The sequence below is a fragment of the Lepidochelys kempii genome, chromosome 25 (assembly GCF_965140265.1).
Source record: "Lepidochelys kempii isolate rLepKem1 chromosome 25, rLepKem1.hap2, whole genome shotgun sequence".
Taxonomy (NCBI): Eukaryota; Metazoa; Chordata; order Testudines; family Cheloniidae; genus Lepidochelys; species Lepidochelys kempii.
The window spans coordinates 16,341,016-16,357,454 of NC_133280.1; the positions used below are offsets into that span (position 1 = coordinate 16,341,016).

The following is a 16,439-nucleotide window of genomic DNA, read 5'->3' on the forward strand; positions in this document are numbered from 1 at the left end:
AAACGAGAGTTTGATGGAAAAGGCCCTCTGGTTCCTAAATTCACCGTCGTAACCAAATAATACAGTAAATCACTGTTGTTTATGGTCTAACTTTAAACCACTTTGCTCTGATACCTGTGAGCCCGAATGGACGAGCATGCCCTATTGCCACAGCTGCAGAGACACCACTGGTGAAACTGTGCTGGCTTTTGCTCCATAAAAGACAGCTGCAGGATCAGTTTCCCCTTTCAGCTGTGCTCCATGTCTGTATTCAAACACTAGGACTTTGGTGACTACCTCCCCGGCCAGAGGTTCAACCTGGAGAGCCTTCTTTAAACAAAGGATGTGGAAAACAGGAGCAAGAAACCAAGGGCGCAACAGGGCCAGGAAGGAGCAGAGAACCTTTTGCTAGCTGGAAAGCTATTTGAGAATCCAATCCAAGCAAAGGAATCACTGTGTTATAACCATGGATAACCCAATCTTCTGACTTATCCTAGATCAGCTGTTACAGCACAGAGGAGGGCATTGCAACCTGCAAACCGAGGAAGGCTCACTGCCTTGGAATCAGACCCATGGGCTCTGTCCCTGTGTGCTGGTACCCCCCCGTAAGTGCCCTTAGCAGAGAGTCTCCAACCCCAAATTTTCAAGAATCATGAGACTGTAACAAAATCTCATGTTTTTTTAAGCCATAGATGTGGGGATTCTTTTTGTTGTTGCTGTTTTTCTTTTTGAAAACTTTGCCACTGTTAGCCAGAGTGCTGGTCCCAGGCCTGGACAGAAGAGGAGGGTTCTGCAGTTAGGTTTGCGACCCCCTCAGCTAAAACTTTACTGCAACAGAAACAGTTAAATCAAAACCTGAGGACAGTGGGTGCAGAGGACACTCAAAACCCAAATCTGACAGAGCTCAGTGAAAGCCAAAAGGAACCTGAGATCTTGAGACATGGAATCCTAATGACCAAAGCTGTAACAAGTCTAGGCAGGTGGAATGTACATACTTTGTATGGTGCGGGAAAGCTGGCACAGGTTACATGAGAAATGAAAAAATACCATCTGATGATACTTGATGTAATAGTGGGACGAGATGGGCAGGGAGTGGGAAGATGATATCTGAAGGCGCTACAGCCGTCAACTCAGGAGGAGGAACACAGAAAAGAAGTGTAGGAATTATGCTGGACCACATCACAGTGAAAATCCTGCTGGCTTGGGAGCCAGTGAAAGACAGACTAACAACCAGGTTGAAACAAGACATGTCAAGGGAACATTAATCCAAGGATATGCACCAACAATGCACAGCAAGCAACAGTGAAAAGGATAGTCTACAAGCAGGTGCAGCAGTCCTGGGTGTCATGCCTAACCACAACATCAAGCTGATGACAGGCAAGACTTCCAAGCACAAAGTGGCAACAACTCTACTGGCTGGGAAGAAGTCATGGGCACAGTAGCAGAAGACATCCAAGATAATGGCAAATGGCTCTTGAATCTCTGTGGCACAAACCCCTTAAGAGGAGGCTGTCTTTTCCAGCACAATAGTACTCCCAGGCTCACAGGGAGACCACCAGACAATGTGACAGTCAATCAGATAGACCATGAGTGTATAACTAACAGATGGGCATCTTCTCTGAAAGATATCAGAATCAGCAGAAGAGCAGATGTTCGCTCAGATCATTATCTTTTAGTTGCCATGTTACAATGTATGCTCAAAAAGATCACAAAGATAGGCAACAGGAGTGTTACAGCAAGCGAGAAGTTCAAGGACAAAGAAACACAGATCAGATTGCATTTAGCAACCATTCCGGTGTTTTACAGGATCAGGCTGATGAAAACCTGGAAGACAGATGGTCAAACTGACAGAAGATGGTAGCTGAGACAGCAGAGGAAGTAATGGGCCACTGAAGGAGGCAGAAGGAAGACGCGTGGATTACATCTGGAACATGAACAGTGATTGACAAGGTTCTGAAGGCAAAAAAGGAACAGTGCAAGACAGGCAGAACTCTTAGAGGTGGATGCAAAAGACAGAGACAGGGATAAAGAAATAAAGGAGAGATGCAGGCAAGAGAGAAATGTTTGGGTTCAGGAGGTTGCAGAAGCACAGAAGGGAGACTTTCAAGCAGCTCTACAGAACAGTGAAAAACCTCTCAGGAAGCACCAGACCATCCCTTGTGATGCCCTTCAGGGACTCTCATGGACAGATGCTGAAAACATCTGAAGAAAAAGCCAAACAATGGAAAGAACATTAAACTGCTCAGAGCTGATGATTATGCACAAATAGAAGTAGGACCAGTAACACCCAATGAACTTGTAGCAGCTATCCAAGTCCTCAAACAGGTATAAGTTCCCGGGACTAACAGAATTCAAGTAGAAGTACTGAAGGCAGGAGGCAATATTCTGACTGAGCAGCTAACAAAAGTAACCAAACATGGGTGAAAGACAAAGTGCCACCAGACTGGAAAGATGGTATCATGGTGGCACTGCCAAAAAAGGGGGGGATCTTAGTGCATGAACAGGGGAGGTACTGTAAGGCTATCAATTCCAGGCAAAGTATCGGCTACCATCAGCTGAACAGAATGAAGACTACAGTGGATGCCATACTACAAGAGCAAGCTGGGTTCTGTCCAGGTAGATCATGTTGTGAACAGATATTCGCTCTTCAACAGATCACTGAAAAAGCTATTGCTTGGCAAAAGGCATCTTAATTAACTTCACTGACTTTAAGAAAGAGTTTGACAGTGTCCATAGAGAGACCCGTGAAATATTGCTAGAAGCTAGGGGATACCAGACAAGCTATCAACATAATAAGGAGTTTATATGATGGAAGCAAATATGCAGTAGGATCAGATACAGTCCTGGGTGAGTGTTTCGATATTGTGACTTGACTTAGACAAGGGTGTCTGTTATCAATTTGCCTTGTACTATCGACGGTCTGGGTGATAAAGCAGACAACAGGCATCGCTGAAGGGGTAAAATCGGTTAGCATAGATGAGTAGACTTTGCCAATGACACTGCTTTACAAAGCATGACGTTGAACAGAACGACTGCCCTTCCATCAGAGGGAGAACAGGAGCAAAAATTGGACTGAAAGTAAATGTAGAGAAAACCCAGATTATGAAGGCAGGAAACTGGAGAACAGATGCAAAGGTTAACATGTGTCAGAGACAGGGTTGTGGGTGGTCAGGCCTAGTGGTTCCCAGATCTGCTCTAGGAATTGTTTTGGGGCTGTTCTCTGACCTGTGTTATACAGGAGGTCAGACTAGATGATCACTGGGGTCTCCTCTGGAATCTATGATTAGCGTAGGAGTCGGAAGCAAGGAATAGGAATCCAGTGTCAGAGCCAGACTCAAAAGTCAAGAATCAGAGCAGAGGGTCAGAACTGGAGACAGGTCAGGAATCAGAGCCAACGGTCAGAGCCAGGTTACCTAAAGTGCAGCAAGAAAGGGGCAAGGCTGGGAACCAGCAGGCTAACACAGCCGAACTGCTGCTGCTTGGCTCAAGAGCTGGTATGCTGACCCTCCCACCAATCGGGTGGGGGACCAAATCCAGCTGCCTACTACAGGATAGCTGGGTGTGTTAGGTTGCCCAGAGACTAGCTCTGCTGCAGGCCCTGATTCCTGACAGAGTGGATGGAAATGAAATCCAACAGGTCCAAGTCCCTCTCTCTGTAGAGTGCGATGACATTTGGGATAAAGATATGCATCAGAGATCAGGAAAAGCAAACTTCTCTTTTGGAAGGATGAACGCCACCTGGCCAAGCAGAGGTGTCCACTCCAAACTAAAGGTCAGATTATACCATGTGACTGTGCTGAGCATGCTACTGGCCAAGGGCAGGCGCTAACAAGAAGAGACTAGAGGTGGCCCATCACAGATGGCTGAGGAAGACGCTACGTATTTCCTGGAAAGACAAAACAACAAAGGGAAGTCAGGGAGCTGCCAGAGCCAGACGTGTTAGAAAATATCATCAAAGAAAGTCGGCTCAGGACGTTGGGACACGTACCCCACATAGAAGATGGGAGACATGCTAAGCCAGCCTTGAATTGGGTGCCTGAGGGAGGAAAGAGAAAGGTCAGGGGAGAACTAGCAGAAGACAGTGCCAGAAGATATTGAAGACACTGGCATCATCTGGGAGGAAGTATCACAACCAGTGACTGACCGTAACCAGGGGAGGAACTGGACTGCAGCACAGGAGGAAGTAAGGTCTGAGGTCAGGTTTTTGAGTATTTAAGATACATGAGGTCACATTTTCATGCTTTTCTCTGTAAGGGCTAGAAATGTACTTGTTTAAAAAAATATATTTTTAATTTTACATGACTCTAGCAGCTGGGGTCTGAATGCCAATTATCACAAGATTCCTGATACAATTACTCACACTCATCCTGTCTGTGCCTACTAACAATCGACCAATGCATTCTATTTTTTTTAAAAAGTTGCGATATAAATTCTGCACAGTGCGATATAAAGCCATTCTCATAGCCTTAAGCATTTCTTGCAGTGTATAAGCTGTCAATTTTTTAAATTGAAATTCAGTTATAATTAGTGGTTCCTTCCAGGCCTCCCTCCATTTTGCTGAAAAGGGGCACATGAGACACCATCAGTGCTGGGCTGAACATCTGAGTGTATCAAGTACTGAGAGCAGGATAGTAAACACAGCAAGAGGGCTGGGCCTGTGAGGATCCATTTGCAGGATCTGGCTCAGTCTCCTCCTTCAGGATCTGCTGTAACAAATAACTTCCCTTTTCAGCAACAACAGGTGCCAGCCGCATGAGACTCCAGACTGCTGATTTTAATCTCACGTTTCCAATTATAATTCACAGTTTATCCTTGGTGCAATGTGCCTCTCGCTGCACAAACTGTTAAGATGCTCCTCTGAGCAAAGGACTTACAGGCCTCTGATCTTTGCAGATGTTCCCTTGCAAATAGCTTTTAATAAAAACCCAGTATAGTCTATTGCACACAGGAGAACGAGTTTCACCTTCAGCATCCGTAACTTCAAACGCCTCGCTGCGTCACAGACCTGCGTGGCCAGTATAAAAAGCTGCCTTTCAGTGCCTTGACAGAGATGCTTGATGTGACGAGTATATAATGAAACAGACTCGGCTGAAAAATTGTTCCAGTCTCCTCTCCCATTAAACGGAGTCAGTAAGTGCTTGGGGGCCAGGCCCGTGTCTGCTTGCTAGTGAGACTGCCTGCCATATTTCTGGACACACCGAATATTTATTATTTAACAATGAATAAAAAGTAGCAAACACTCAGAGCAGACCCCAGAAGCAGGAAAACACAATCTACAGAGTCACAAACTAAAATTAGGGGAGATTTCCATAGATGTCAGACCAAAGGCACATCTTCCATGAAAACAAGAATACACCCGAGAGCCAGATTTAAATAAAGTAAGTCAAACTATGTCTCCTGGATTGCTGTAATCCTAGACTGCTCAGTAAAAAGGCTGTGCAGAATTTCCATTCAAAGCTGGGAACAGAAACCCTTGCATGGGCACTAAAAATAACAACTCAGTTTACCATCATGAGGTACCCACATTAGCTCAGAGCTTCAAATCAAAGAAAAGAAAACCAAGGAGCCTGGGAAGACTCTCTGTGGGGTCTAATTATGAATTCAGAAAAGTTATTTGCACCAGGAGTAAGGCAATACAATGTTTTAGCTCCAGACAACCCCCACACAGACCCTCTATAACTGCTGTATGGATTCTCACTGCATCAGTGCACAACCTGCTACCGACTGCACTAAATGAACGTCAGCGGCTGACCCAGTCACCTCGTGGGCATTAGTCTGTCCTGCCACGCGGGGGCCCCAACACCCCCCTGGCAGGAGGAATGCCTGGCGTGGCTTCACACAGACACACAGTGTACCCACACAGCAGCGTGTGAACATTTTTCCATGCACATTCATTGTTTTCTGAATAGTCCCCTTTGCTGAGGGTGAGCCCGCACCTTGTGCTCATCAAGGGCATATTCATTAGCCACTGGAGGATGTCAGGAAGCTTCCACAGGCTCTAACCAATTTTCCTACTTCCCACACCTCTCCTCATTTCTCACCTGCAAATCCCTTGTGGTGCCTGCCATTCCTATCAGAGAAGTCGTTTACTTAGAGGCCATATTTTAATTACCCAGCTGATGGAACTGTGCAGCATAGAGAGGCAATGCTGCAGCACCAGCCGCGAAGGATGGAAGGAGGGAAATACTTTAAATCAAGGGTTAGATATGTGTCTTTAAGCATTTTCATCTTTACCCCGCGTGGGGCAACAGAAGCCTTTTCTCAGCTGCAGTTATGACTGGGCTTGCAGTCTCTCTGGTACCTACCCTGCTGGAGCTGTATCCCCAGTGCTCCCCATATTAATGCTGGCCTAGAAAGACAGTTGTTTCCTCTGGCTGCAAAGGCATTTTCCAGAGCCCACACAGAGCTCCAGGAGGCCAAGAGCTCAGCAGAATGCAAGAAAATGATTGGACCTTTGAGTGGATAACGAGAACATCCAGAGTTACAACAGTAAATACGGGTAAAATCGGACGTTTGGAATGGCTCTTCCGCTCTTGCTGCAAGACATGAGCGGACCTCTAATTAACAGGGGTAAAGAAAAAACCAGCCTTGGAGGAACCCTATACCACCAGGTGTGTTGCCCTTCCTCCAAAGCAGCTAGGGATTGCCACAGACTGGTACTCCAGAAGTTCCAGTCTTCCTCCACCATCATTTTTTCCTGGCCCACTCCAGTGGGTTTGTTTTGGTATTTGACTTTTTTTTTTTTTTTAAACAAGGTATAGCATCTACAGTAGCAAACCCCTCCCCTCTGACCCCCAAGCGTTTGAAATACTGACCCATGGACCGGTGAGGATTCACTTCTACTCTAATTCCATGTTAGCAAATTTCTAATGCTAATCTGTAGCTACACTGAGATGAAGATTGACTGACATACATAAGATACCCCAAGAATAATGAACAAACAAATTTGAATGGATGTTTTGCAGTGATTTTGATTAATAAACGAGCAAGCTCTCATATCACCTCGTTAACCCACGTCAAGAGGTCAGCTCTAGAGAAATGGTAAATAATTAACGACAGCGAACATGTGCAGAACACCACGGCCGTCTTCCATAGATTCATAGATCCCAGGATCAGAAGAGACCATTGTGACCCTCTAGTCAGACATCCTGTATTACACAGGCCATAGGACTTCCCCAAAATAATCTTTAGAACGGCAGCATGTAAAAATCTGAAGAGCTTGGTGCAGCTTACTGATTTCTGCAATACAATGCATCATTTTTTGTAGAGACACGACCACCCTGCACACTCCCCCTCAGGAGGTTTATTTTTAAAGTGAACACAAACGTTTGGCTAGGTTAGTTCCCGTAATCTCTATACAGACAGATTCTGATAATATTTCCTGTTCCTGCGCACTCCACCCTCGGTGCTACAGCTATCTCGCGCCATTTTAACCCTGCCCGATGCATCAGCTGCATCTGGCTCCCTTCCTCCAAAATAAGTAAGCCTTGTGCAAAAACGGCTGCTTACTCTCAAAGTTAGGAGTGAGGGGCACTAACCCAGCCCCCAGTGCTCTGGCTCTAATCCTACATTTGTAAGTTTTGCCAAAAATGGAGTGGAAACCAGCAGTCAGCAAAGATCAGGTTATTTACAGAAGAATGTGACAACGCACCCTCAGTGCGGCACATCTCCAAAGTCACCTTCCAGCAGCACCAGAGCAACCATCGCACCCTCAAGCACACGCTCACAGATCAGGGAACTGTTGCAGCAACTGTGACCCAAAAGCCCCTCACAACAACCTGTGACAGCACAAGAAAGCCTGCTACAGAAGACAGGAAGTAAACACCACAGCAGGCTGAGAACTGCATCATCTGACCTATCTCATTATCACAACCCCAGGCCATTCCACCTGGCAGCGGCTCACAGTATCAGTCTTAGGTTTATTTCATGAATATAAGCAAGGCAATCCCACCCCAGGCTGCCCCGCAAGAGAGACAGGAAGCAGAGTCTGAGAGCTAGAACACGTAGACAAGGCTTTTCGACCAAAGCGTTACCATCAGGGCACAATGCATTCAGGTGTCTTGTGCCTTTCCTACAGAACCAGGCCTAAGAAGGGGCCTATCACATTTCTCCATTAAATGTTTAGAGAAATAAGCATCTGGTTACAAACACCTTCCAGGGCACCACAAGGCCAGGCTGGCTCTGAGGAATGGGACACAGGCCCCTTTGCCTTGGACATGGGCTCAAATCAAAACCTGGTGACAAGGTGACCAGCTGTTATGAGCTGTCTGGTGGCCTATGGAAAATGACTGGATGGTCTAGCCCAGCTCCCCAGGGATCCAAGGAACCTACTTTCAAAACAGGCCCAGTCTGTCCAATAGCCTGGAAACAGAACTCCCGCACCGGTGGCCCTGCCAGGGCAGGATGAGGCAGAGAGCGAAGCTTGCACTGCGGCTGCCCAGTTTGACTCTGAGTGGAGGATTTCACCAGCATTCAATTCAACCCAAACATTTTTAGCTACAGTAAAAGGCACGCAAGGGGCCAAGCAAGTCCACTCAGACCCAAGTGCAGACTATGCAGGCACAGGGCACACTGTTGCTGGATGAGGACTGCAATGCAATCCCAGCTGCTTCCCTGCAATGCCCCCACCCTGATGAGCCCAATCTCCTCGCCCTCTGAGCGCCACAGAGGTGCATGGGACAGTGCAGACCACATAATACAAACCACACAAGTCACCCAGGAACATTTTCAATACATCCAGTCTGATAACACAGGAGAATTACACCTTTCTTTAAAAAACAGGATCTCAATAAGTAGGCAGGCCACAGGTCACGTTGTAACCACGAGACAAGGAGCCGAGTCTGGACTCCTGGGTTCTATTCCCGAATCCGGCACTGACTTGCTGTGAAACCTTGGGCAAGTCACTTCCCCGCTCTGTGCCTCAGTTTCCTCACTTCTGAAATGGTTAAATGGCAACATCCAAGTCAAAAGCGTTGAGACTGCTGGACTAAAATCACAAGGTAAAGTAGCACTCATTTTTTAAAACGAAACTGGCATCAGATCAGGGTGCAACAAGTAATTTTGCTAGTGTACACCAGGGTTTAAAGGGCTAACAACTGCAAAGCGCTGTCAGCCACAACCAAACTATTGCCTTCAAGAGGACAGTATAATTCAGCTGGCCCTGTTAACCAATTTCTCAGGCCCTGTCTACACCATTCAGGGAAAGAGTCAGCCGCTTTCTAGCACGAACTGTAGCTCACTGGAAAGATGCTAGCGGGCTTACCCAGGCCTGCTGTCTGGGCCACTCACCTCAGATCAGTTTACAGACAGCAGCTGTGATGCACATGTTTAGTCCCCGCCCAATCACACACTCCTCTCTACATTGTTCTAACTCAACAATGGGTTCAGACAATTCCCTTCGCGTAGTGACTTCTTTACTTTTTAACAGTCTGCATTGTCAAAGAATTTCAGAACGGCCTATTGCAACGTAATGGAGTACAGCACAGCACGGGCAGCAGCATCACCCACCCCAACTGTCCAAAAGTTATGAGCCAGAAGCCCCCAAAATCACGAGATGGGCTTAAAACTCAGGAGATTCTAAAAACGAATGCGTTTCAGGTTCTTTGCACTAACTGGGGGGCGGGGGGAGAGCCTTTAGGTCACACTTTGGTCACATTTTCAAGCTTTTCTCTGCAACCACGACAGCTAGAAACTTGAACAAAAGCTAAAGCACAGGCTTAAGTGCTTGCAAGATCAGGGCCTAAACTTGCTGCTGAGTCCGGAGGCCTTAATCAATTAAACCCCATCCTAACCCAATGGGCACTACTGAACATCTCGCAGCCATCTGCCCATGACACTAGAGTTCAGATGCGATAGCCAGGTTTTGCTGTGAGAGAGGCTGAGGTCAGAGTGCAGTGCTGTCGTCACACCAACAACATGCAGGTCTGACACCCATGCAGGAAGAAAGGGTCAGTTAAATATCAAGATAAATCAAGATCACTCAGAGGCTGCTCCATCCTACTCTGCTGAGCTGTTCCAGCTCTGCACCAGCCATTTCAACAGCCACGCGGCAGGAAGCTAGGATTCCTCATACATTACAGTGCTCTTCATCATACCAAACAACACTGTATGCTTCTTAGCTATTATAAAATACACCGCACTGTAATTCCATCTCTGGGTTCTAGCAATACTAATGAACCACAAGAGCATTGCCCAAGCCCTTGGGGAGAATTACGGCCTCTTTAGGTTCCGCTGGATGCACACGACTCCTTAGATTATCACACTGATTATGTGTATTTTTTAAAAAGTCATTTCACGGAACATTCATTTCACAGATATGCTTCCATGAGTACAATTATTATTATACAAGATACAGTGGTGCCACTCATACTCCCACCAATACAACTGAAGTTGACATTTTATCCAGAAATTCTTCTTCCCCCCGCCTGCCATTTAATTGTGACATTTCATCCCCAAACTTGCAAGCACTCATTAAGTTTTATACATGTGAGTCAAAGGGACAAAGTCTTTAAAGCTGTGGTTTGCAGGATTGGGCCCAAGAAGGGGATGGATCCATGAATTTGCTAAGAAAATACACTCTCCTATTCCTCTTTATAATAAAAAGCATTGACATTTTGAGACTGAGGAAGGCAGTTTTACAGTTGTGTATCAGTCTGTGTGCAAGTGAGTTAAATACTCACATTATATAAAGATATCAAAGACACTCACTCCTGGATTAAACGTGGAATCAGAGATTTCAAATCTCACTCCTATCAAAATGTTGCCCCCATTGCTCACTTATTAAATTTTCAAACACGTGCCTTGGTGCTTTCCCCCAGGCTGCCCCTCACACCCTGTACACACCCTCAAAGCCCCCTCACTGTTCTCCTTAAACCCCTTCCCAAAGCTCTCCTTTGCCATGATGCTACAAACAACTTGGCAGTGGCTAGGCTGCTGGCATGCGGATATCACTGCCTGTCGCCCTGACCATTATTATTGCATTGTTTCCTTGCACTCCCCTGCCTGTAACCACATGTCTCTTGGCTTATGCTCCGACTGTTGGGGCAGGGACTCCCTTTTTGTTCTGTGTTTGTACAGCTCCCAGCACACCAGGTCCCGGCCCCTGACTAAGGCTCGTAGGCACTAGGATAATGCAAATAATAAATAAGAGCCCTTTTTAGGGAGCAAACATTTTAAAAAGTAGATTAATCACCCTCTTGAATTTAAATAAAAGCTGGATTCCATGTTTTTAGGGAAGCATTTTTAGCTTGTCTAACTAGACGGTGCAGCCACTCAGCCCTCACACAGGCTAGTCCTGGGAACAATCAGAAAATACACAACAGAAAAAGATTAATGTTTTTGGAAAAAATGAGCTCCGGCCATCCCAGCAGCAGCCATTTGTTTAGTGCCGCTGCTCTGGGCAAACACAGCTCCCCTGGTCTGGGAACAAGACCTGTTTGGTAGGAGAGGGGTGAAATGCTCTGGCCTGGTTTCTGGCTGGGGGAGAGAGCAAGAACACGGGTAATACTTGCAAAACTGAGGTCTGGTCTGCACTACAGACCTGTATCACTCAGGGGTATGAAAAATCCACACCCCTCAGCAACATAGTGATATTGACCAAACCCCAGATGTAGACAGGCTGTGTCAGCGGGACGGCTTCTCCTCCCTCCAGCACAGCTACTGCCTCTCTGGGAGGTGGGCTAACTAGAGCCCCTCGTGTTGGCGTACAGCGTCTTCATTAAAGCGCAGCAGCTGCATTGACGCAGCATTTTAAGCGTTGACCTGCCCTGAGCAGTGCACTGCTCGGGCCCTATCCGCATGGCAGGAACTCGCTAGCAATGGCTGTTTTAATGGCTAGTTTTAAACCCAGCCTACTTTGGGCAGGAATTCCTGTCCCAAGAACCGAGATCTGTTCTGGACAATGAGGACAGAGACGCTGGTGTTGTTAGCACAGCCCCAGCTGGAGTGTGCTCAGGACCTGGATTGCAAAGGCCTTGCCTGGGAAACCCCAAAGATCTTACAGACCAAATGCCCCCTCCCGCCCCCGCTGAATCCTCCTACTTGACTCCTTAGCTGGGGCCTGGCCTGACTCCGAGGTGGCTCCCCTTCCAGAGCACAACGCCCCAGCTTGAGCTCCATCCTGCCGCTGCACTGGGGCTCTCTGAAGTGACTTTAACCCCCCTGCAATTACCTCCACTGCTCTGGCCCTCACCTCCAGCCCAGAGCTCAGCAGCTCCAAGCAGGAGAGGAGCCCAGCCAGAGCCAGACCTTGAGTCTGGAGACCTGGAACATCCTCTCCCCAGGGCGGCAGGACCAGGGGGCCCCAAATCCTGAGTCACAGACACGCATCACAGCACATAGCCCCCCCACTGCATGTAACCCCCCACATACAGGCCCCCCACTGCGTAGAGCCTCCCCCCCCCCGCCATGTAGCCCCAGGGCGCTGGAACAGTTTTTACAGTGGGGGTGCTGAGAGCCATTGGACCAAACTGTAAACCCTGGATCTGATGGAAACCGCTTCAAACCAGGGGGTGCAGCAGCCCCCCCTCACTCCAGAACCTATGTGTAGCCTCCATCGTGTATAGAGCCCCCCCCACTGCATGTAACCCCCCCACTGCATGTAACCCCCCCACAGCCTACAGAGCCCCCCCCACTGCATGTAACCCCCCCACAGCCTACAGAGCCCCCCCACTGCATGTAACCCCCCCCAGCCTACAGAGCCCCCCCACTGCATGTAACCCCCCACTGCCTACAGAGCCCCCCCCCACTGCATGTAACCCCCCCACAGCCTACAGAGCCCCCCCCCACTGCATGTAACCCCCCCACAGCCTACAGAGCCCCCCCCCCACTGCATGTAACCCCCCCACAGCCTACAGAGCCCCCCCACTGCATGTAACCCCCCCACAGCCTACAGAGCCCCCCCCGCAGCTCGCCCCCCCGCACCTCTTGGAGCGCTGCAGCAGGTCGCCCTGGCCGCGCTGGCCCCGGTAGCCGGGCGGCGCCGCGCCCCAGCAGCTCGGGTCCGACATCGCCGCCGGGCGCCGGCTCCCGGCTCCGCTCCGCCGGGCCCAGCCGGCCCCAGAGCGCGGCGCGGCGGGCCCAGCAGCCTCCCCGCGCGGGCCGCTCCCGCCCCGGGGCTGGGCCCGGCCGGTCAGAGCCCGCCCCCCCCCGCAGCGGAGCCCGCCCCCAGCCTCCCTGGAGCCCGCCCCCCCGAGCTCGGAGCCCCCCCCGGCTCCCTGGAGCCTACCTTCCCCCACCCCCACCTCGAGCCCATCCCCCCCCCGAGCTCGGAGCCCCATCGGAGCCCCCCCCGCCTCCCTGGAGCCTACCTCCCCCCCCCGAAGCCCATCCCCCCCCAAGCTCTGAGCCCCATCGGAGCCCCCCCCCAGCCTCCCTGGAGCCTACCCCCCCCCGAGCTCTGAGCCCCATCAGAGCCCCCCCCTGCCTCCCTGGAGCCTACCTCCCCCCCCGAAGCCCATCCCCCCCCAAGCTCTGAGCCCCATCGGAGCCCCCCCCCAGCCTCCCTGGAGCCTACCCCCCCCCCGAGCTCTGAGCCCCATCGGAGCCCCCCCCCGCCTCCCTGGAGCCTACCTCCCCCCCCGAAGCCCATCCCCCCCCAAGCTCTGAGCCCCATCGGAGCCCCCCCCCGCCTCCCTGGAGCCTACCTCCCCCCCCCGAAGCCCATCCCCCCCCAAGCTCTGAGCCCCATCGGAGCCCCCCCCCAGCCTCCCTGGAGCCTACCCCCCCCCGAGCTCTGAGCCCCATCGGAGCCCGCCCCCCCCAGCCTCCCTGCAGCCTACCTCCCCCCCCACCTCGAGCCCCCCCCCCGAGCCTCCCGGAGCCTTCCTCCCCCAGCCCCCCCGCCAAAGCCTGTCCCCCCTGGAGCCAGCCAGCCTCCCTCCCCGCATCAGAGCCTGCCCCACCCCCCTCCGAGCCTGCCTCCCCCACCCCCCCGCCGCAGCCTGCCCCCCTCCGAGCCCCTCCAGAGCCTCCCTCCCACACCCCCCATCGGCCCCCTTCCTGCCCCCAGGCTGATCTAATCCCCCCTTCCTTTCCCAGCCCCCAGGTAACATGCTTGCCGCTCCAGCCACCCAGGAGGGGCTACACTGCCCCTGGGGCTGTGGAAGGGGGGTGCTGGCAAGTGGGGTCACTGGAGGCGCTGTCTGCGAACCCCGCACCCATCCTGCCCCACGGGCTGTAGACACCTTGCTGGGGTGTGTGCAGGGCCAGAGCAGTTGTCATGGTCACTGTGTGGCGTTTGGGTATTTCCTGCTGTCTAAGCCACATATAAATACAGACCTTTGTAGACGTACCATGGCAAAGCCAAGCAGCGCTCGTCACATTGGCCAGGCCCAGGCAGCAGCGGGGCCTAGTGGAAATCCACTGAAATCCCAGCAGGGTGCATTCAGATTTTACAGCCTCCATGCAGCTCCCCTGCACATCTCTGCCACAGAGCCCTGTGCAGCAAGGACCAGCAGACACCCTGCAAAAGAGGGCCCTTCCCGCCTGACAGACAGACATTAATTCCAGACAAACTACCATGGGACAGGAAAACCGCCACAAGTGCAAAAAAGTCAAGCACTCCAGTTAGGAAACGGCAGAATGAAGACCGCCCGGGCAACCACGTGCTGCCTTCGAGGGCCAGATTTTCAAAAACACTCTATGCCTACTGTTCTCAGTGGGAGCTCCTGAAAATCTGGGCCCATTTGTGGATACTGGGCCCATCTGAAAATCCTGGCCCATTAGGGTGTGCCAACTCCCACTGAACCCAATGGAAGGCTTTCCAGCGGCTCCAAAGGGCACTGGTCTATCACACGGAGCCCTATTTTCCACTAACCTTGTTCTCTAAAACAACTGACCAAAACTTCAAAAACCTTAAAACAAAAAATTCAACTTGAAGCAGAGACCAAGCCTGGAAAATTTCAACTTAAACAGTTTGCTAAAGTTATAAGCAACTGAAAAAGGGTTAGAAAACTTAGAACAGGTCATGTTAAGGAACCTTAAGCACAGGTGTTTCTGCTGCCTTGCCTATAACATTCGTATCTCTACCGTTCAGTGTCCACCTCAGCCCCTCAGTGCAGGGGACATGATACAAACACAACCAAAATGTCATTTGAAGCATCATTGACCACAAACACATCAAAACAATCGAGGAATTGGAATCATCTCACCCACAGGAATTGCACGCAGTCTCAGCTGGCCCCAGCATGGGCCTGGATTTTAGCCAGTGAAGATACTTGGGAGAGAGAGAATTTAATCCCAATCTCCCTTTTTCCTCTCCTGAAAGTCCTAATTAATACTGAATCTGCGGCACCCCAGTTGTCTCCACAGCAACCGTCTGATGTAACACTCAACGCAGCAGGCAATCCCACAGGAGAAGCCGGCCCATCTGGGCCAACTGAAGGATCTTCAACACTAAGGTAGGAGGAGGAGACCAAAAGTTACAAGAAAGTTAAACTGCTGTTTGCATAAATGTTCTGTTGTTTTGGGCTTGCCAGGGATGAAAAGCTTCCTTTAAGCACATGTCTGCTCAGTGAAGGAGGCATTAAGCAAAAGGGTTGTTGCGGGAACAGAACCCCAGAGCCACAGGAAAGCAATCCCCTCCACAGCGAGGGAACTGGGTTGGGCAAGAGCAGGAGGCTTTTCCGCTCTGTGGTCACATAGCGTGAGTGTCTTAACGTTGCAAAAATGTGCCTAGCTTCTTCCTTCCTTGGCAGAAGAGCTCCAGCCAGCACGTTACAGATTTTGCACGTTCTTTTCTTAGGCCTGGTCTACACACAGCGTTTGTACCAGTCTGTGACTATGGCTAGAGGTGTGGAATAGAGATACTGGTGCAGTCCCTGTGTGGACACAGTTATGCCAGTAAAAAGGGGCTTATATTAGCATAGAGGGAATATGCTGTCTGCACTAGGGAGCTGTTCTGCTTTACCTACACTGGCACGGTTAACGGGGTGCCACTTCTGTGTTTAGACAAGCCCTCCAGAAAGCCGTGAATTTCCCACTGCTCTTGTTGCAGTTCACCCGTGAGATGATCACAATCCCCATGCAACAAGCCAAACTCAGCCCTGCTGGCAGAGATCAGCGTGACAGTGAAGCTTAGTGCCAAGCGAGTCTGGCTCTCCAGTTACGAGTCTTGTCCGTTCCAACCGTTCCCTTTTTACAATTAACACTTGTAGCCTCCAGTCTCTTCCTTTGTTACAGTTTAGCTCCTACACAACCAGGAGTTTAGTACCTAGAAATCTAAATTGAGAGAGAAACCTGGACCCAATCTCAGCTTTCTTATAGCTACAATAATGAGAAATCCACTTCTTCCCAATCCCACACAATATCGGTGTCTGAATAATCTTGAATAATTATTAATAACTAATCATTAAGAGTGTCCAGTGCTTTTCAGCCAGACGGATCTCTCAGTGCATTTTACAAACCATGGACTGGACTCTGCAGTGTGACCCACATGCAGAGCTGAAGAAATGGGGAGAAAG

At 50.1% G+C, this 16,439-nt stretch overlaps 1 protein-coding gene across 11 annotated transcripts in view; it reads right to left on the minus strand.

The window, feature by feature from the left end:
• MAST3 (microtubule associated serine/threonine kinase 3) overlaps positions 1-16,439 on the minus strand; it is a 69,565-nt gene that overhangs the window by 31,252 nt on the left and 21,874 nt on the right. For 2 of the 11 annotated variants that reach the window (XM_073324487.1, XM_073324481.1), the window contains exon 1: positions 12,901-13,088. The exons of 8 other annotated variants lie outside the window; for them this stretch is intronic. In XM_073324487.1, the coding sequence (XP_073180588.1) occupies positions 12,901-12,986 (86 nt within the window). In that variant the 5' untranslated portion in view covers positions 12,987-13,088. Of the gene's footprint in view, positions 1-12,900; positions 13,089-15,132; positions 15,281-16,439 lie in introns of those variants that run through there. One more of the 11 variants, XM_073324483.1, reaches the window with a different exon arrangement.